At 31.5% G+C, this 23,517-nt stretch overlaps 1 protein-coding gene and 2 long non-coding RNA genes across 3 annotated transcripts; 2 read left to right on the top strand and 1 right to left on the bottom strand.

Annotated features, from left to right (window-relative positions):
* The first annotated feature begins 547 nt into the window (after window positions 1–547).
* On the top strand, window positions 548–1,713 carry LOC149093385 (uncharacterized). The gene is made up of 2 exons (XR_016199498.1): window positions 548–857; window positions 962–1,713. It is a non-coding gene; the product is annotated as an uncharacterized LOC149093385 (long non-coding RNA).
* Window positions 1,714–7,896: 6,183 nt separating this feature from the next.
* Hil (peptidase hillarin) lies at window positions 7,897–23,145 on the top strand. The gene is made up of 6 exons (XM_015926569.3): window positions 7,897–9,684; window positions 15,451–15,786; window positions 20,384–20,788; window positions 20,885–21,043; window positions 21,125–21,351; window positions 21,529–23,145. The coding sequence occupies exons 1-6, from the start codon at window positions 9,460–9,462 to the stop codon at window positions 22,703–22,705; spliced, it is 2,529 nt and encodes an 842-aa protein (XP_015782055.1). The 5' UTR covers window positions 7,897–9,459; the 3' UTR covers window positions 22,706–23,145.
* On the bottom strand, window positions 17,664–18,383 carry LOC112538608 (uncharacterized). The gene is made up of 2 exons (XR_003081829.2): window positions 18,050–18,383; window positions 17,664–17,961 (listed from the first exon to the last, which is right to left on the bottom strand). It is a non-coding gene; the product is annotated as an uncharacterized LOC112538608 (long non-coding RNA).
* Window positions 23,146–23,517: the final 372 nt, after the last annotated feature.

Raw genomic sequence — 23,517 nt, forward strand, 5'->3', positions numbered from 1 at the left:
ATGTAATAACCTTATAACAGTCAGTGTTACAGTCAAATTGAAATGTATAGCAATACATTTTATTAAACAGGCAACAAGCTTAACGACTTATAAAGAGGATACCATTCATCGTGTAACAAGGTATAAGTTGAAGTACAACAAAAAATGACGAATCAAGATGAAAAAACAAGGTAACCTATTATTATTGAACATAAACGTGATCATTTAGCCGATTGCGGTTATGAAGGACAAGAATAAGGAATAAAGAAAATTGAAAATAAGAAATTTCAGATCAAAATCTCATGCAAAATAAAGAACCAACAAATTAGTATAATCAGCATCAATTTAACAAAGTCCAACATTTAATTTGGTTCCAACCGATGATCTTCAAGGCAGAAATCAACTTAATAAAAGTGTTTGCTATTAATACAGAAAAAATATCGATGGTTTTCAGTAAAAAAACTCACAATTTACTTCAAAACTTGACTTGGATTGCATTTTAAGTTCAAATTCAATTTGTTTTTTACAATTTTTGTATTTTCTATGTAAATTTAACGCCATCTCTTGATTACAAAATTACTTCTTTTTCCGTTTGATTAATTTAATAATTTAAAGTGTCAATGGTTTTGTAATCAAGAGATGGCGCTTAAAACGCAGAACGAAAGTTTGTTGTTGTTGAAATAAATTGTTGAAATCTGGTTCTGGTTTTTATCCACATGTGAATTAATGACTGATTAGTCCGATATGTAATTGTCTAACTTGTGTCAGTGAATTTTATCCAGAATGAAACAAAAGACTTGAAAGGTACTAAGAAAAAATGGTTAACAAAAGGATGGTGACAAAGGACAAAACAATTGAGATGAAAAACCAAAACTGAGGTAAATTAACCTTCATTTTATAAAGATTTTGAAACAAACCATTTCTAATTATCTTTGTTTTGCTTTTTTTGTTTAAATTTCTTTTAAATTTTTTATTGGCTCAGTGCCATCAACAAGGCAACCAGAAAGACGATGAAATAAAAAACAAGAAAACATTGTAATTTCTATACGTTGAAGCAATCAAACAAAGCAAATGGGATTATTTCGTTCTCTGGTTAATCCTAAACTTATCAATCACAATCAAAGAAAGGAAAACAACTGCAACCAGGAATATCATCAACTGGATCTAAAAGAGAGGAAATAAAGATCATTTGGCCTCAGATATGAAGAAAGGTTGAAAGACGCGGAGACACATTCACCATTCGACTATTAGTTACATGTAACTCTGATGGCAGTCTCTGATCATTGGGCATAAATAGTGATCATGATTATTAGCATCATATTTCCATCATAACAGATGATTATTATGATATTATTGTTTATAATTCCAACAATGGTAGTAACAGTAATTATATGCTTAGTTATCTTTCACACTTGCTTGCATGATTAGTATAACTAACTATTTGTGATACAAATATGTATAACTTTGTGTGTGTTCAATCACCGTGCAAATGTGTATAATCTGTATTGTCTTATTCAGAATTTCAAGTATCCAAACACTCGCAGCATAAACAAGAAACAATAATTTGAGGTTTCACTATTCACTCCTGTTATTGTAATCATAATGATTATTATTATAATCATTATCAGAATTTTCAATGTATAATGGAATCTTTTCCTCTGCCAAGCTCCAAAGTAAATTGCATTGATATTTTTACTGTCACTCTGTGAGAGTTTAAACATGAAATCAACTCAACCCAAAGTTTCATTATTATCATCATCATTTTTTCACATCAATATTGTTACGTTGTCATGATTATTATCATTATTTAAAATTGAAAGTGAGGAAACAATGATATATGTAAACTTGTTGATATCATTAGCTAAAGAATCATCATTTCAATCTCACAATAAAAGGTGAAATTTTTCACTCTCAGACAATCAACCAAATCAGGTAACAACACACCACCAAAGTATGTGTGTTTCAATATGACAAGACCCAAAAAATGAGTTTTTTTTCATTAACATTGGTCAACACTTTATATTGAAACAAAAAGGCTGGAACAAAAGTTACGTATTGAATTAAAATGTTTGATGAGCTAAATATGAAATACAACAAATATTTGAAAGTGAGTGAATTGTAATTACCATTTAGTATCATTTAATAATCATTATGATGATGATTAAAAAATGGATACAAAAAATGGGAAAAGCAAATGTTAAATGTTAATGGTGTTAACAATACTAACGCATTGATGTCAACAGGCAAATGTATTAAGTGTATTGAAATAAAAGATGATTCTGATTATAATGAATAATATTTGCTTAAACAAATGATTTCCGGGATTTATGTCAATTAACTGACTAACAATGAATTATTAATAAAATAATTGTAATGAATAAGAGCCTTTTATAATAATATTGTATGTAAAAGGTATAGCAGTCTCGTATTGAAAGGTCTGTGTGGTGAAGTGATCAAGTGATAGGTGGATAAGGAGATGAGATTAACGGTATACGTTATTAATAATAAGGTATGTTAAATGTGAACTTATAATGAAACTAATGAAGTTCTTGATACCAAGATTGACCAGCGGTTTTAAGGTTAATTTTTATTAGATTTTGATCAGTCGACCAATCACTTATAAATCAAAATTACAATTAAATTCTTGAAACAATGATAGCTAATAATTAACTATTAAAAATGAGAATCCTTATCCTTGTTTAAATCTAAATCTTTTTCCTTTTTTTTTTGGTCAACAATATGATTTTGATTAGAAATGACTTTGGTTAATTGTTTAAGATAATTTAAGCATAAATTAAACATTTTTAGAAGCATCGATGACAATGTTAGGATTATTAACTAAATAGTAAATATTGCACAGTATTATTGCATTGTAATATTGCACAGTATTATTGCATAGTAATACTGCACAGTATTATTGCATAGTATTATTGCATTAAAAGTTCTAAATGATGATTGAATCCACTGATGGCTACTATTACATCCCCCGACCTAAGGGTTGAACAAATCTTTTTCCAGTTTTTCCACATGACAAATAAATAGGAATAGCATGAGGTGATGAATTTATGATATAAATTATGAGTAGCTGATGAATAGTTGGGTGACGCGAGCTATCATTTTCAGTCCAAAGCATAAGATGATGTTGATTTCACTGGTAATAAATGTTTCGCATGAATTTGCTCTAATATCAATGGTGCTTCATTTCTTGCAACTTCATAAATGTTATTGGCAATTTTCTTTACAATTCGGAACGGTCCCAAATAAGTAGCGTCCAATTTACCTTGAGCAAAACCTGAAAGATTTTTAACAAATACTCGCTCATTGTCTTGAAATTGGTAAGGTCTATGAGTTTTATCATAAAGTTGTTTGTTTTTGAGATGAAAATTTGTTGAATTTTGAAAAGCTTCAGTTCTTGCTTGTTCAATTGATGGAAGTTGAACATTTTCACAATTATGAGGAAGTTTACCATTTAGCAGATAATATGGAGTAAAACCAGTCACTGAATGTGGTGTGTCGTTGTATTCATTAACAGATCTTTGTAAATATTTAATCCAGCCGTAACGATAGTTACTGCTAATCATTTTAATTCTGATTTTATCGACAATAGTGTTAGCCACTCGTTCGCATAAACCATTACATTCTGGAGCTGATTTTGGGATAAATTTTAACTCAATCTGTAGATTGGTTAAATGATTAATGAAAGCATTTGAAGTGATTGCTGTATATTGATCAGCAAGGATTAATTTAGGTTTCCCTAATTGCATTATTTTATCAATAAGCTTGATAAATTCCGAAGCAGTTTGTTTATTTGAACCTAAAGTCCACACAAATCGTGTGAAATGGTCCACAGCCAAGTGTAAGTATCTCTTCTTACACTTGTATCCATCTAATCCACAGATTGTATCAATCGACACAATTTCAAATGGTGACCCAGCTGGACCAAATTGTCCCATTTCACCAACCTTTTTAATTCTCCTTGTTTTCCCTTGAAGACAAGGAGTACAGCTAGCAGCAAAGTCAATGACATTTTCAGTCATTTTTGGCCATGTATAAAGCCAACCCAAAATTGTTAACATTTTGCTAACACCAATGTGACCAAATTGATCATGAACATTTTGCATTAATTTCGACCTTAGACTGTCGGGTACAATGACTTTTTCAATTCCATTTTTATCAATCTTAATAGCAAGTCCATCCTTATTCACTAATCGTGAAATTTTTAATTTACTTTTATCTTGCTCAGTTTTCATTTCATTAAGGCTAATGAAATTAACTAATCGAATAGGACATTCGATTTCCCCTTTTCAATTGGATCTCTAGATAAATAATCGGCCTGTACATTTTCCACTCCAGGTCGATATTTAACTTCGAAATCATATTGATCCATGAACAAAGCCCATGTAAACAAGCGACAATTTGGCTTTTTCAATTTTCTGATTGACTTCAGAGCAGCATGATCGGTAATCACCGTGAACTTTTTAGCATAAAGATAGTGATGCCAAAATTTTATGGCCTCAATGACAGCCAAGCACTCGAGATGAGTTGCTGGATAGTTTTGTTGATATGATGTCAACTTTTTAGAGAAATATCCAATCGGATATGAAATTTTGTTCTCATCCATTTGTTTTAAAACAGCACCAACACCAATTTTGCTGGCGTCTGTTTCCAAGATCAATTCATGATTAGGGTTGAACATTTTCAATAGTGGTTCAGAGGTCAAGATTTGTTTTAGTTTTTCAAAAGATTTCTGACAATCGTCAGTCCATTCAAATTTACTGTCTTTTCTCAGTAATTTATGAATTGGTTCTAGTATCTCAGTGATTTTCGGTATAAATTTACGATTGTAATTGATTTTACCGAGAAATCTTCTTACTTGCGTAAGATTCGTTGGTGGTTTCAATTTTAAAATTGAATCGATATTAGATTGAATGGGTTTGATTTCATTCAATGATAGCTGATGACCAAGATAATTCACTCTTTTTTGAGCAAACTTACATTTGCTAAAATTAAGTTTTACATTTTCAGTTTTCATTGCTTCTAAAAGCAAAGAAATGTGTTGATAATGAGTATCAAGGTCTTTTGAATAGATAATGATATCATCAATGTAGTTGTGACAAAAATTAGTAAGCTCATGTTTTTCAATGATTCCTCGAATTGCCCTTTGAAAAATAGCAGGGGCATTCTTGAAACCGAATGGCATTACTAACCATTCGTAATGATTGTTTTGTGTAACGAAAGCAGTTTTAGTAATGTCCGACTCACGCATCTGAACATGCCAAAACCCTGATCTAACATCGAAAACACTAAAGAACTTACTATCATGTAAATTATCAATTATGTCCTCAATTCTAGGCATCGGATATTTGTCTGGAATAACGATCTCATTCAACTTTCTATAATCTATACAAAAACGAGTTCTATCACCATCGTCTTTCTTAAAGGCTAGTGTAACAGGAGAAGCATAAGGAGAAAAGGAATGACGGATCAAATTGGTTTCTAACAGTGAACTAATTTCCTTCTCTATTCTCGCTTGACTTTCTAGAGTTGTTCGATAAGGCTTCGAGTTAATAGGAATTTTCGAATTCAATTCAATGACACATTCAATGTCATTCAAACGACCAATTCTGAACTTATCATCACTAAATATCTCATTATTCTCAGTCAATATTTTCAAAAGTCTAGAATCATTATCACTATTCAATTTAGACTTTAGATCAAGATAAAAAGTTTCAGGAAAAATTTGAAGAGGATCAACTAACTGAACATTAGTTGGTAAAACAAAAGAAGAATTCTGATCAATGGAATAGTCAGAATCAAATTTCAGGTTAAATTTAAAAATATTGTCTAAACCTAATAGTAAGTCAAAACCAACTAACTTGGTGACACAAACAATGACACTGTTTGTAATGAGTCCAATTCTCAATGTTATTTTAGCCAGGCCTGAGACTAAACCATTTCCAGTCAATGTAGAGAAAGATGTCAGTTTATTTTCAATGTTAATAAGATTTTTAGGTTGAATAAAACTCTCATCCAACAATGTAATTGATGAACCAGGGTCGAATAATATATCCAAAGGAGTTGATTCGATGAAGCCCCGGATTATGATGTGGAAAGGCTTCGTGTCAGACCTGGGTATTAGTTTAAATTATTGGGTTTACCTTGTTTGTTTGATCGTTGATTTTGAGTTGAAGTTGAAGGTTCAAACGGTTGGTTAATATGATTGACTGATTGAATTTGCCCCTTCTTTAATGGACATTCATTGGACCAGTGAAGTTGGTTGGGTTTACCTGCACGTTCACAACCCCAACAAGCTCCTTTAGGTTGCTTCTTTACAGGTTTGTCTGGTAATTCAAATTTCCTCTTATTTGGTCGATTTTGTTGACCTGAACGATGATGGAAGTTGTTAACACGTTTTTCAAGAGCCGTTTCAGCTGCTTTAGCAATCGACCAAAATTGATTGTAAGTGCTGACTCTATGACCGATAAAACATTTACGTAATTCATCTGATAAATTTTCAATCATCAATACCACAGCTTGTGATTCAGTTAGGCAAGCTAAATTAGCTAATCTTCTCTTTCGTAGGAAATAGTCATTGACATCTTTGGTTTGGAAAAACTTCAAACGTGAAAACTCAACAATAGGATCAACAGCCTGAACTCCAAATCGAGCAATAAGAGAATTTTTAATAACTTCCCAGGATTTGCCATCTCGTGTTTCAATGAAGAAATTCAGAGCTTCACCACCTAAATACTCACAAAGAGCATTGAGCGTTAGCTTTTCAGACCATTGATAACTTTCGGCAACTGTTTCGTACATCTTGACCCAATTTTCAACAGTAATATCTTTCTCTTGGCCATTGAAAACATGAAGCTTAGGTCGATGTAATGTAGTTACTGGTCGTTGCTGACTGACGCTCTCCTCGCTTCTCTTTTCAACGACAACACTGTTTTGAACACCCTTGGTCAAATCAGTATTATCAGGACCCTTGTCATTCAATTCAGATGGATTGAGTGTTGGTGAAACGGTAGGAGAACCATGCAAGCTCATCCTGTCGACTTGTAATGAATAAGAGCCTTTTATAATAATATTGTATGTAAAAGGTATAGCAGTCTCGTATTGAAAGGTCTGTGTGGTGAAGTGATCAAGTGATAGGTGGATAAGGAGATGAGATTAACGGTATACGTTATTAATAATAAGGTATGTTAAATGTGAACTTATAATGAAACTAATGAAGTTCTTGATACCAAGATTGACCAGCGGTTTTAAGGTTAATTTTTATTAGATTTTGATCAGTCGACCAATCACTTATAAATCAAAATTACAATTAAATTCTTGAAACAATGATAGCTAATAATTAACTATTAAAAATGAGAATCCTTATCCTTGTTTAAATCTAAATCTTTTTCCTTTTTTTTTGGTCAACAATATGATTTTGATTAGAAATGACTTTGGTTAATTGTTTAAGATAATTTAAGCATAAATTAAACATTTTTAGAAGCATCGATGACAATGTTAGGATTATTAACTAAATAGTAAATATTGCACAGTATTATTGCATTGTAATATTGCACAGTATTATTGCATAGTAATACTGCACAGTATTATTGCATAGTATTATTGCATTAAAAGTTCTAAATGATGATTGAATCCACTGATGGCTACTATTACATAATCAACACTTAGCAGGCCAAAAATTGAGCCAAAAGCACCAGAGTTAACCAGAGTTACAAGATTTCTCCAAGTTAACCAGGATTTTTTGTTGAAAACCTACAAGAGTTGCCATTTGGGTTAACAGTGTTGCGAATTGACTGAAAGGTTTGTTGTCAAGTGAAAAGATGATGCCAAAGGTTAAAGAAATGATGAGGATGAAGAAGACGATGAAGACAATGATGGTGGTGAACATGATGATGATGACGATTGAATGAGAGATTGAAAAAAACAGTGAGAAAGAGAGAGCTGAAGTTGTGTGTGAAAACTTGTTTTTATTTTGGTTGAGTAGCTTTTGCCTCTATTACACACTTTTGTATCCCCACGTCATACAACGTTAGGTCAGGCTTTCCCTCCCTCCCCACTCCCCACTCTCCTCTTTCTCTCTCTCTCTCTTTATTTCATTTTTCATCATCATCATCTTGTTACTCTTATCTTGCATGCTTTTTCTCATAAGTTGTTGTTGGCCCAAGTAGAAATGAAAATTATGTCCCAACCAAAGAGTAAAGGTAGAACCTGAGAATAAATCTTCTTTTTCCTTTTCTTCTTCATCGTTTTCTCTTGTTTCTTCTTCTTCTTCTTTTCTCTTTGTCTAACCTAACCCAACTCCTTCATCAACCATCTCATCATCATCAACAATATCATCATCATCACCATTCTTACCGTGTTACCATCTGAAAATGGTCAAATCTCTTTGACCAAACCTACTTTGAAAGAAATAGAAACCAAGGAGAAAAAACCAAAACAACTAAAAATAAGGTGAAAGGTATTAACCTTTGATTAACCCTCGCAACAGTGATAAGTTACAAGTTTAATCGGATCATTTCTCATCGATCATCACAGCTTTATTTGTTTGCCTGCTTATTGTTTATCATTTTGATCAACAATCAGCCCTCACATTACACTTCTTACATATCACTTGTTTTGTTGTTGTTTATTGTTGTTTGTTGTTTTATTGACAGTCTTTTTCAACCTTATACTTTTGTGTGTTTTCATGTAAATACAATATCACTTCAATTGTCTTGTAATCTAACCTGTCATAAATTGTTGCTGTTAATATGTTTTCATTATAATTGTGATTTGATATATACATAAAAATATAGTAATATAAATATTTCTAAATATTATCAATTTTTCATAATAATTTTTGTGTTCAAATGTTGTAAACTGAAAGGTTTACATTTGATATCTGGTAACAACTTTGGCCTGACTACTCATCTTTACCAGCTTTTTTCATATTAACTGTTGCACTTGCTTTTTATGTTTTGCCGTTTTTTGCTTGCTCTTTGATTGTTTTCTGTTGTAACAATTGATTTGCTGATCCAAGAAAACACCAACCAACCAAGCTAATCAATAAGGTGACAATTTAGTCTGATATGATGATCCTGTTGATCACCATTCAATGATTCCTTCAAATACAAGGAGAAGGTTTATCAAGAAATATAAGTGAATAAGCTGAAAACATGTGGCACAAGTTTTAGTTTATTGTGTTTCCATTTTTTTTACCTTGTTCCACGACTGTGTTTTCACCATTGGTTGATTGTGACCTTAACCTAACATTAATCAAATGTTTTAAGTGTATTATTACTGGCCATAATTGGTAACTAAAGTTGAAAAGCCAAAGAAACCGAGAGAAACCAATAAACCAAAAAGATACCAGCACAAGTTAACAAAACAGGAATACCAATTTGGATGATTCAACGTTCAACCATTTTTTAACCTAATCTTTTTTTGTGTCTGTTGACTGTGTCTTTCAACCCATTTGACCTGACCATGGCAACAACTATTAGTCTAAACAACGGTGGACGTAAAATGGGTAACAGTATGTATGAAAATCACTGTCTCCGTTGTAACCACGTTGTGTACCAAGTGGACAAAATTGGACCATTGAAAGACTTCACCTTTTTCCATCAAGGTTGCTTCAAATGCGCCAATTGTGGAACCAAGTTAACCTTAAAAACCTATTACAACAATCAACAAGACAATGATGATAAAGAGGTAAATAATATCATCTTCCTATCCCTTTTCATTTTCCTCTATTCAAGTAAACATAAAACACAAACACACACACATACACCTTTCGTTAGTACAGTAATACCTGGAACCAGTTAGACGTATCCGGAGAGTAATCATTCAATGTACATTGGACTTGTGTATAAATGTCCAGCATATACTCTTGTCAACCTTTATTTCATTCAACTACATTATCCATCTTTCCTTTACCTGAACAATCGTCTCTAACCGGTTGAAAGACATTATCATCATCATAATTACTGGTATTAAAATTTTAATAGACTAAAAGGCTGAATAAAAAAGATATACTTGAAGGTAGACTAGAGAAAGTAAGATCAATTTTACTGTGAAAATGGTGAAGCATGAATATCGAAATTGAAAATAAATTGAATAAATTGAGAAATGTTTTCTTTTCTATTGTGAATCGGGAATTCAGAAAAGTCTCTGATAGTCAGTCTGATCAAATTAATAGCCTATGAACATTGCAAAAGAAAAATTATGATTTACCCTGATTAATTATTTGACTTTTGTATTTACAATAACAAATGAGTCTGAATGGGGAAACTAAACTCGTCCATTAACTTGATAACCATGAGAGGTTGGCGATTATAATGAAGATGTTGTCAATGTTGATGAGCATGACGGTAATCAATAGATAATTTTGATGTTAAAATTTTAAGAATTTGTTGAAGAAAAAAATAAATGAACTTAAAATCAGCGGTTCAAAACGGTACATTGACGAACTGAACAAAAGCTCGGAAAGTTGGAACAAAAAATGTCCATGGTTCTTCATTGATTGTTGTTGGGTTTCACTTGATACAAAAAATTGCTTTTATGCTTGTTATTATTACTTTGATTGTAAAATGATGCTCAAAACAAGAATAACTGTTGAAACTGTTATAATCACAACGTATAAGCCAAGCATAAATTTTCTAAAGCCTTCACCAACTCGAGATGCTGGACTAGGAGACGATGTTGAGGTGACGGCATATGATTTGAGAGATTCATGAGCTTCTTCGATCACTCGTTTTTTAGATTAAATGATTGCAGAGTGACATTGCATGATAAGATGAATAGCAACATAAATAACAATATGAGATGCTAATATCCAATAAAATGGAAAAGGACAGCTGAAATAAGACCTAGATATTGGTGTAAACTGTTTCCATGCCATTGAACAAATATAGAAATAATGCCGAGAATAGCAAAAATTATCGCTAAAATCATTAAACTTCGATGAAGAATGAACCATATTTTCACAACACACATGGTTTTTTCATCCCACGATTCCTTGTAATGACGGGCAATGATGCAAGCCAAACTCACTATTCCAACCCAAGTGATGGTCATAAGAGAGCCATGCAAACGAATCAAAGTTGGAGTTGTTGTGTCAGCTATAACTATACCAACACTTTGTAAGCTGACTGGATTAGGAGATGAAGATCGTTCATCGTGATATGCAATTGACCCATCATCATTGAGAGGTCCATTGGCTAGTAAAATATGATAGCGATTGTCTAAAATACTGAAGCTTCGAGAATGCACAAAAGCGCTAACCTTTTGAATCCACCGACAAACAAGATAACCCTCTGCTAGTGAAGGATCACCAGAGGTAACCGTTACAAGCAATAGCTAATGGTTCCTCTTGTCAACCTTTATTTTCATTCAACTTCATTATCTAACTTTCCTTGACCTGTAACTCCATCATTTCTAACCGGTTGAAAGACATCATCATCATAAACTAACTCTTTCAACCTTTTCCATTAAACAATCCCATTCCTTGAGAAATGAGATATTTTTATCTCTAAACCTTCACTTCTGGTCAACTCTGTTGATTATTTTTCTTCTGGTTTTTCTGCTTGTCCAATTGTCACTACATTAATTTTCAGTCTCCATCTTTGTTTTGCATGCAATCCCTTAATTACATTCACATTGTTATTGAGCTACCAAACATAAAAAAAGGGCAAACTCACCAGGTAAAATGATAAGTCCAAGTCTAATGTTTATCACCAAACACACAACGCACATCATTATTATTATTTATGGTCAACCTTTTTTAGGACCACCAAATGTTTCAAACAATCTACTAATCAGGTTGACACTTGTCCTTAGTCAAATCTTGAAAAGAGAAGGGAAATTTGATATTAGCCAAAATTGTTATTGAGTTGGCATATTAAATTTCTGGCCACAATGTAAGGATCAAATTAAACCTCTTGAACCTTAAATATCTGTTATCATGTTAACTTGTCATTAATCTCAATTTTTTGGTTGCTCATAAATTGTATTAAAGGTAAAAACCAGAAATAGCTTTAATATTGTTAACCTTGTTAACCTGTTGATTTAAGATGAATAATTACAATCAGCTTACCTTATGAGATTAAATTTCACTGCTCAATGATCAAAAAATATGATTTGATTTGCTTGATTAACAACCTTTTAAGTGAATGCATTAGCACAATCATTAGTAATCAATTTGTAACTTAAATCAGTACAAAATCCACCCAAACTCAATCACAGCTGACAATTTACAAATTACAAACAGTTGAAATGATTTTAAAAAAAAGGTAAATCACTTTACATTGAATCTAATTGTAAACTCTGGCTGTTCGATTAATGTTTCATTTAATTTGATTTCTGTCTTTTCTAGATCGACCTTAAATTACAGATTGATTTGCAATTAAATGTTCTTAAATGAAACCCAAAGAACCTGCTAACATTAACAATCGACTAATTGTAATGATAACCTTGATTCGAGGCTAAGTAAATCACTAATGAAAGGCAATCTAAAAGCTCTAATTAATTTACTAATAATCTAATGGTTAACTTAACCTTCACTTGAAACATATTTAAACAACTCAATTGACCACAATGTTACTTTTAAATTGAAATTTGTTTCACCTGATAATCAAACATCCGTAAATGTGATCAGTCATACCAATCAGTATAACAATGAATGCTGATTAAAACATTATTTATATCTTAATCATATCTCATGCATAACTCAATCTTAATCCAAATCCTTCTTAAATATCATAATTAAGTCGTTATTATCCATTTATTATTATCCAGTATAAGAGTCAAATGTTACATACAAATTGATCTGAATCGGTTAAAGTAAAGAAAAGCTTTTCATATCCAATTGAACAATATATCAAGTTAAATCCGTTTTCATTGAGATTTCATTTGAAACTAAATTTTCATCAATTGATATAAAACAAGTTAAGACAATAACATTAACAGATTATTACCGTTATCATCATCAGACTGAAGACAGTTATTCTGAACGCAAAAGCTGTTAAAAAATATCCGTATTGTGATTCAAATAAACAGATCAAATCAACACCTGATGATCCTTTGTTCATCTTTTTTTTCACCTAAATTCTTAACTGAATCTCTCTTTTTTTCTGATTCCAATTATCATTTTGTTAAGGAATCGAAAGCCATTTATCACAATAAATACTAATAACAATAATGATAAATGTACTTAAATGGTGATGTTAATGGTGAACATCACATCAGTCTCTTTTTCAGTCTAATTCACTTGATCCTTAAATACATTTGCTTCATTTACACAAGAAGATGCGTTTTTTTGATGAAAAGATGAGCAAAAAATGATGATCCTAATCAGACTCTTGACGTTGTCACCCTGTTGTTCATTTACAGTGAACAGTCAAAGCAGACGATATTAATGTTGATTCAGTTAACCAGATTGGGTCATCAGCTTGCCCAAACCTCTTCCTTCTCATCCTCTCATTACAAACCATTTTCATGATAATCTTCATGACCATTATCATAATCTCACCATGAGTGTGAATCCTGATGAATAATTTGGTTATAAAGTAAATCTGTTAAAAGTAGGAAATAACTGAATATCATTTACTGTCCAAACTCAATACCTTTGAATACAGTTGAACAATCAATTAATCTAAACAGTATTATACAATTAACCAAATGATTAAGTCAATCCCAGTTTAGTTGTGTTTACCAAGAGACTGAAAAGCTCAGACACAAAAGTCAAGTATTAAAATGATTCAAATTGTCACATAACTGGTTAACGCTATGCAACAATTTAACCCAACCTTAAAGTGGTTAAAATTTCCGTTGCTTCAATAGCCACACCTAGAAACTGTTGACCATAAACCTCAATTCAATTGAATTTACTGTTTTCACAATTTCCCTCATTCATCCAATAATCAACTTTCACTTCAAGTCACATTCAACTCTGATTTGAGACACTTACAAAAATAACGAAAAACATTGAATTGTTAATTGTTGGTGCCGTTGAAAGTTGGCAAAAACAAACCTGAAAAAGTCAACAACCCAAGTAATCATTTGCGATACAAAAAACGACATCAATAAAAAATATAAACAAATATTAACCATATTATTGTCAACATAATCAGTCAATAGTTGACTACAATAAACAACAATAATCTTATTGTCAACCTTTTTTACGGAAGCAAACCTTGATCTATCTTTACGATGATAACCTTAACTATCATGAACGTGCCTCACTTTAAGGCCAATTGAACACAAAATTGTCTTCTCAATTTTACTGTAAAAATATCTTTTCTTCTTCTACTCATCCCCATCATAATCATCATGTAGACTTATTGATAGACCCGTTGAACCACTAGTTACATGGTTCTAATAATAATGTACATTTGATTGTATTATTGGGAAGGTGAAGGAGGAAGATGATGAGGATAACAAATGGTAAAGGGTAAAGACAAGGAAGCAATGAATGATAAACTTTCTTGAATAATAATCAATCTGATGATATAATTATCTGACAGGACCGTGAAACACGAAATTTTCAAATGCACTTTTACATGATAAAATGGTCCCAATGAAAGACTGACTTTTCCCATTTTTATCCTTTTTTTCAACTTGTACCATTAGTTGATAATAACATTAAAAATTATCAACTCTTTACACCAACAATTAACAATACAATTAATTGTTCTAGATTGTTTTCATGTTGATTCATCTTTTTTCAACAATTGATTTTCACTTGTTTTCCAACAATCAACACTTTGCGTCTTTTAACCAGAATTTTATTCAGTAAATCAAATGATAATGTGCTTAAAGGCTAATTGTTTTCATTGCTTTTTCAATTATTTGCTGATTAATTAACAATTGAGCTCATTAATTATCTTCTTTTCATCTTCAATGTATCAAAGAATTGCATTTATTTGGTAAAAACAAACCTTTTTAAAGCAACAATTATAACACTATTATTAGTGATTGTAATTAGTTTAATCCACATCAGATTGATTAATAAGTTTACTGTTGATAATAGATTCACACGACAAATTGAGTATTAATAGTAAGCAACAGGGCAACAACATTTTGATCAAAGTTAACTAAACTTTTATCACAATTAAATACGCAAATGTCTCAATCGAGGTTAAACCAAAAACCTAATGAAACCAACCTACAAGATAACTTCCTAAATGGGAAACTTGGCTTTTTCATTATTCTAGCAATTTGATTTTTTACCATCGCCAACAATTTAATATTAAACAATCAAACCTTCACATGATTGTGCATTTGTGTGTGAGTGTTTGTGTCTTAATCTGACCCTGAATTTTTAAAATGCTCATTCAATTGACTAAAAGCATCATTTGAATGAAAGTCATTTTAAGATTTAAAATCCTTAACCATTATTCCTAGCAACTGAAATCCTTTTTGCTGTTTTTAATCTGTTACCCAAATTGTGATTAACTTATTGTTATTGTGTTGTTACAGGTTTATTGTCAGAGTCACGTACCTAAAACAGGTCCAGGTAAATTGGACGGACTATCAGTTGGGATTAAACAAGCGCTCAACATACCCAAACCCAATCATCTAGTTAATGATCAAATCCGTGGAAGTGGTAAAGGTACCTTTGACGTGGAAGCTCTTGGCATTAAAACAGCTCTATCAACACCTAAACCCTACGAACCTGAGCAACATCGGAATCGTGAAAACATGGCCGGACGATTCGATGCTTCAGCCCTTCACATTCAACACGGTATCAATGCAACCAAATTACAGCGCAACTACAAAAATGCTGCCGATGAAGCCAAAATTGAAGAGTTTCTGGTAAATTATTTTCATTCATTTACATTATAATTCAACCCAAAAAATCAGTCTTCTACTTTAATTGACCGATAAGGATTAATAGGATTTCGTTTTAGTTTCTTTCACTCTTTACATGATCTTCTCTGAGTATTTCAAGAATTCAATTTAATATCAATTTCCATCTAGAATTTTCTTCTTGCTTTTATTGAAATTTAAAAATGAAAAATCATTTGACTTTCATTTTGGGAAGACAAATGTGAATCATTTAATTTGAAAAAATCATGATTTAGTTTCATTTTCTTGTTCGATTCTTTTTTCGATCACAATTTATTTCGATTACTTTAAATTACTTTCAATCTTTTCTGGTTTTTTCACTCAAATTAGGTGATTGAGAAGAGTAACTTTCCTGCATCTTCATCCATGAGTCTTTTATTTTTACCTCTTTTCTGATTGAGAATCAAGTTGATTACCTGACGAAGATGAAATATTAGTGATCAACTTGGACTCTTTATTTTCCTCTCTTTACTTTATATATCATCTTTAACCTGTTCATCATTATCTTCATTATCATGATTATCATCTTGAGCTTCATCTTGAACGCCTTTAACCAGAAGAAGAAGAAATAAATAAATAAAAAGCTCGATTTAGTGTTAATCTTGCGCTTGAATTGCGCTTTCAAATGTAGGTTGAGATAAATGAGAAAGTTAAATGATTGCCATTGCAATCAATGTGATTACAATTTATTTTCAATTCATTTAATCATTTTACTTTTGCCTCATTTAGCCAATATTTTTGTCCCTTTTTGCCTTTATTTTTACCTTTCATTCAAACAAAAACCTTTGTGGTTAAACCTTTCCAGTTTAACCTGCTTTTGTATTTGATTGTTGAGAATGAAATTTTATTACAATTTTTCATCATTGATCATCATCATGATCACAATTAAAAGCCTCACCTATCAACACTGATTATTGTGGTTTAATATCTGCCATCTTTATCAATATCAATAGCAATATCATGATTAGTCTGAAGGAACCAAGTTTAATAACAATTTCAAGATTCATCTTTTCCCAATTCAAGACGTTCAGTTGAGTTTCTCAATTAACTCACTCTGTTGTATCCATAAATACATTATCAAAATACTTGATTCATTGATTGCCCTAAATTTAGTTATCTTTTATTTGTGTTTCACATTCAATCAATTTGTTTAAAAATGTTCAAATCTCAATTTCGATGCTGTCAATTGATAATTCATTTGTCGATACAAAAGGAGATCAAGTCTGATAACTAATTGTTATAAATTGAAGATGCTTTTTGTATTCAAATTGAGTCGAGATTTCATTTGAGATTCATTTCATATTCAAATGTTGAAATGAGATGAAAAATTCACCAGTAAATTGAGAAACTCCATGTTTTCAAGAGCAACTAACCATGTTAAGGAGAAAAAGTTCAGACCTCATCCAATTCTCATCATTACAATTGATAGTTAACTCAGTAGTTTATCTGTTAAACAATCAACAATTTCTCATGGTGTGTTTCAACCATCAATTGAATCAACTCACAGAGTCCAATTAACCATGTTCATCATCTGAGAAAAGGACCATCCTTAACAACGAGGGTCAACCGGAAACATTTGATTAGCCAAAAAAAACACAAATTATCATATTAATTTGTTACTCTTGTTTGACCTCTTCTTTTCAGGCCTTTTTGACCTCTTTTTTTACTGTTGATTATCAATTTGGAAAAGCTGCAAAAACAGAGTTGAACAATTAACACTAATTATAATTGTATTAATAATTTTCTCACATTTTCCCTGCTTATATTCACAGTGAATTATAATTACACCAATCCACATTTGATCAGCTGTTTCGCGATAAAACATTTACTCAAAATTGAAACAATTTCAATCTAATCACAGTTTATTAAATTAAGGTTAAATTTACAGAATCAACATTTTTCTTTCAATTTAGTGATCAAATTGAGTAATTAGTATCAAGTGGATGTTGAGGTTGAATCAACTGACTTTTAGGTTAACCCAATTTTTGTCATTGATTTTGGCTTTTATCTGGTTTGGGTTTGGGTTTGGGTCTTTGGTTTTCTTCTTTGGTTATGGGTTATGTGAACAGTTTGTCACAAATCCTGTTACAATCAAATGTATCCAATTTACTTGATGATTTTTTATTCAAACTTCGACCAAACCTGGCATGATTAAAATTCAGTGATTAAGAGTGAGATTGAATAATAATCAATGTTTCTGTGAGGAAATGGTTTAATCGTTTCAACTTACCTTGGTCTTCCTACAATTGCCAAATATTTTTCCAACTCTGAAAGGACTCCGATAATATTTTCACTTGGAGCTTGAACAACTGTTTTGTTTAAATCGTTGTTCAATATTGATTCAATCTCCGAGAAACGTCTTTTACTCAGGGCAACACCAAATATCACAATAAAGATGACAATTTTAATTCTGTTGATGAACATTTTTACTATAAATCCAAGTATCAGCTGACAAAACTGGTTAACTTTATTGTTGAGTGATAGAATCGCAAAATTTTGGGTTAACTGGTTTGGTTAACTTAACTAGACTTTACTAAAAGGTTTAGACTTTTGTTTGTCAATACAATTTCAATGGGAAAATGATTTTTATATGAAATCATTTTAAAGGCGAGTTTGCGTTGAATTTTTCATCAACAATTTGATTGATTGCTTTGAACAATTTTGCTCTTCATGAACCAATTTTAATTTCAATCTGATGACATTTTAAAAACTGACCATAATAATCTGACCGTCACGTGTGTGTCTCTATGCTTGAAAGTAATTCAACAAAACCTATTATCATCTTGTTTAGCGATTAGTGCAATTGATCGGAAATAATTTATTGTTGAAATGGTCAGTTGATGGAGACTCATCACGTGTAAATGGTTGACTATTGGTCGCTTTTGAAGCAGCAATTATTGATTGAAGTGATCGAGTTAATAATAGCAGTAAATATTAATCAATTTTAATCATTTACTTTGTTGTATTAACTTTAGATTTTGGGTTTCAAAAAATAGTCACTGAAAAGTCCAGCTTTTGGGTTAAAGGTAAAATGAAATTGTAAAAAATCAAATAATTGTATACAATTAAAAGTCAAATTTATCCTTTGACAATCAACTTTTACTTTATTTTATCAAATTTAATTTCATCTTTTTAATTTCACTCGAGACTATGAAATGGTTAACATTTGAAATACTGATTGATGGGATAAAAATGAAAGATTTTATCGTGTTTCAATTTTCATCATTAAACTATTATAATGATGATTATTATCATGATGATTGTTATTATGAACTTCCTTCCCAAGTTATCCAAATAATCAAAAATGTTATAAAATAATAATGCTGACCAAGCCTTGCTTTTGGGATAATATTTGGCAAACCAGATAATCAGATAATTGAATTAAAATGCTCTTTGAAAGGCAAGTTATTCAATTTAACTTTCAATTATTCAACAATCATGATCATCACGTATGTTGATTATAATTCATTTGTTGATAATAATGAACCAATCATCTGAAAATCAATTTCATCTTTCAGCTTCATGTTGCATTAGCTAAATGGTTAACATTGTAAACATGGTTTTGATTGGGATTTGAAATCAATTTTTGAAAATGTTTACCAAGATAATTATTGATATCACTGGGTCGATTAACAGTTAACCAGTCATTGATTTTAACCAGAAACCCAGTAAACCTTAACATATTGAAAAAGGTGTTTGATGATCATTTTTGATGACAATTAAAGGGAAGAGTTTAATGATCCGAAAATGTTTACTGAATCCCACCTAAAATGATTAGGACAACAGTTACTTTGCTGGGGCAAAACGGCAAATTTTATTAACCACTCATTTGAGGTTAATTTTGGGTAATTTAATCCTCATTGATCCAAATGTATTTTGTTTTTCATTCAATTTTACAATCTTTTTTTTTAGATTAAAATTACTCTCGGAATGCTTCAGGCTGAAGCTCAGAATTTCAATTACTGTTTAAATATTAACAAATTTGTGTTTATGATGATTATGATACACACTCCTACACTCGTAATGGTGATCTTATTACTAAGGATTGATTGTTTACAAACATGAAGCTAATTTTTACAAATACAGACTATTTTAGACTGAATTACAGTTAGATCAACACTAAATTAAGATCAGTAATCATAATTAATCAGTTTTTAATGAGCAATCAAGGTAGAGTTTTTAATTTTTTCAAAGTAAACCTTGCCTTGTTTGATTCAGCCTAATGTTACTGTTTGAATCTATCCTTTGCCGTTGTTAACTGCTTATGGGAACTGAATTTTATTTTTGAGCTACTATGATTTATCTGATGTTTTATTATAAATATGAATCGATGATTAGAAAAATTATAAATAATTCAAATTGACTTGAATTTAGCAATTGAATGAGATGTTATTTTAGTCATGATTAGATCCAAGAGATGGCGAGTTTTATTTGTTTTTGTTTATCATTAGTTAATTGGGGGTTGAATTTTTAAGCGGGTTTTTTATTTGGTTATTGTCTTTTGGAATGTTATTGTTTTATTATTATTTGTATTAATTTTTGTTTTTGTTTTATTTGTTTTCAGGATGAAGAGACTCAGAGGAAGCTTGAGATGCGACACCGAGCTGAAGAGGATGCTTTATATCGTCAATTTGCCAAGAAAAGAGCTGAAGAAGAGGTCACCATTAGTCAACAGATTCAAGAGGAATGGGAAAAGGAATTGGAAAGGTTAACATCAAGATTTCAACATGAGATTTCGATGAAAAAGAGTCGAAAGTTTTCTTCAGATGAAGAGAAAGCAATGACTCTCAGATTACAACGAGAGAAACAAGATCTTGAAAAAAATATGACCATTAAATTGGACCGGAAGAAAGAATCGTTGACCCGAAAGCTTCTTGAGCAAGAAAGACAAGCAACTGCTGAATTGGTTGACAAACAAAGCAAAGAGATGATGAGCTTGATTAGCGAGAAACTTGTTGAATATCATCAGGTACAAAAACTAAACCATTATTTACTATTTTGAAAACATTTTAGTAGTTTTTAGATAATAATGAAACAATGAATTTTCTCCAAATATTTTCAACAGAATCTTGAACCAATTGATGATAGAAGGTTGATCAATGAAGAAATTAACACTACAATTTATCCGAGTCAAGCTCCACCGCCATGTCCTCCTTCAATTTCAAAAGCAGAGATTTACACTGATCCTAAAGTGTTTACTCATATTGACGAGGTGGCTATAAATGTAAGTTTATCTTGTTTCAAAGACTCGAAAATATTGTTTGATTAAAATGTTTAATTTTGTTTCCTTCTTATTTAATAACAGGTTGCTCGAGAAGATCAGCATACTTTCACCGATTTAGTAAGACTGCTTATTAGTCCATGTAATAATGATATAGAGAAAGCTCGCGCCATATTTCGTTGGATCACCGTTAAGAATCTTAATACCATGCAATTTGACGATAATGTTAACGCTGATACTCCGATGGGTATCTTGCGAGGAATTAAACATGGAACTGAAAGTTATCATGTGTTATTCAAAAGGCTATGCAGGTAACCTTCGAATCTTATTCAGGGACATTTTTGAAAACTGTTTCTCAAAGTCATCGATGAATAAGTTTTCAAAAAACGCTTCTACACTCAACATTGATTGCTAATCAATCAATTGTAGTAGCAGATGTAGCATTGATCTTTTCCCACTTTTAATATTTTTGTCTTATTTTTTCTCAGTTATGCTGGTCTTCATTGTGTAGTCATCAAAGGATACTCTAAATCAGCTGGTTATCAACCAGGTATACGATTTGAAGATAATCGATTCCGTAATTCATGGAACGCTGTTTATGTTGCCGGTGGTTGGCGTTTTGTTCAATGCAACTGGGGAGCACGACATTTAGTCAATGCCAAAGAAGTACCTCGACCCGGATCTGTAGCAAAAGGTGGCAAATCAGATTCCCTTAGGTACGAATATGATGATCATTACTTCCTCACGGATCCAAGGGAATTCATCTACGAGTTTTATCCATTGCAACATGAATGGCAATTGTTGAAACATCCATTAACTTTGATTGAATTTGAAGAGCTGCCTTTTGTGAGGTCACTATTTTTCCGTTATCAACTTTATTTTCCCGATGACAAAGACACCAAAGCAGTTCTTCATACAGATTCTTCGGGTGCTGGTAATGTTCGTATAGGAATGCCTACTCGGATGAGTCCATCTCTTATTTTCCACTATAACCTTAAATTTTGTGGTGAATCAGGTAGTGAAGCTGCTGGCTCAGACACTTTCGAAGGTTGCTCACTCAAACGATACGTGATGCAATCAGTGTCCAACAATATCGTCTCCTTCAGAATTCATGCACCAACCTATGGTCAATTTATCATGGATATATTTGCCAATGCTACAACACCTCGTGAATATCTAACTGGGGAACCAATGAAATTTAAATCTGTTTGTAAATTTAAGATTCTTTGTTCACGTTTGGACACTGTTATGGTTCCCTTACCAGATTGTGCATCTGGTGAATGGGGACCCATGAAAGCAACCCGTCTTTTTGGTCTTATTGCTTTGACTCACCAGGAAGCTCTTATTTTTGCATCTGGATCCACTGTTGAAATTCAATTTAGAATGTCAAGACCATTAACTGATTTCATGGCATCTCTCCATAAAAACGGAGTCGAAGAAAAGAAACTGTTGAAATATGTGTCAACTTTTGTCCAAGATGATATTGTTACATTTTTTTGTAAATTTCCTGATGATGGTCAATATGGCTTGGATATTTATACAAGAGAAGTCGCTTTAGGAGAAAGAGAAAGAAGTTCAAATGGATCAAATGGTCATCACCATGAAAAACAATTTCTCACTCATTGTTGCAAATATTTGATCAATGTTAACACCAAGCGAATTTAAATTAGTTTAACAAGCTTTTTCAAAATAATGGCATTTACAAAGACAATTGAGTCTATTGGATAGACATTTAAATTTAGTCATAATCAATATGGACATTATTTTTTTGCATAATATTTTTGATAATTGAAAATCTTTAATCAACTCAAGTGAATTGAATATAACAAAAATCCACATCGAATCTGGAGAATCTGTAAAAACTATTTTCAACTCTGAATGCAATACAAAAGATTTTTGTTTTGTTTTTTGTATCTACAAAAAATTTTAGATTTAAGCATTTCTACAATTATTTCATCCTTGTTTCTTCCATCTACTTCCACAAGTTAATCTGTTTTTATGTAAATTAATACAAGTAGAGATGAAACCATTTATCAGCCGATGTAAAACTTTAATCGATTCAAAACAATAAAATGATCGAGGAACTTATTTCAAACCAACAAAAATCAATGATAATATGCGTCTATTGAATCACAGATAAGCAAATCAAGAAATCGAGATTTCCGATTGAACAACTGGAAAAGCATACTTTACTTTAATTTCAACGTAGTTTTTTAAATGACATAAGCTCAAAGAGTAAAGGAAGCTTCCTTTACTCTTTGCTTTGTTTTGTTTTGCTGCATTGTTTTTTACTCTGTGTAAAGATCAAAGAGTTAAGGTGAGATGATAAGGTAAATGTATGAGCTGCCAAAAATCAACATGTTTGTCCCGAAGACAATCTACTATAACATTGGATTTGATATCAGATTAAAAAATCAAGATAAGAATGGATTAAACCGATGCCGCGAAAATTTGTGAGATTTAAAGAAGAGGTCGAA

Source organism: Tetranychus urticae, chromosome 3 (assembly GCF_039701765.1).
Source record: "Tetranychus urticae isolate SD_2017Ah chromosome 3, NJAU_TeUrti_SD_1.0, whole genome shotgun sequence".
Lineage (NCBI taxonomy): Eukaryota > Metazoa > Arthropoda > Arachnida > Trombidiformes > Tetranychidae > Tetranychus > Tetranychus urticae.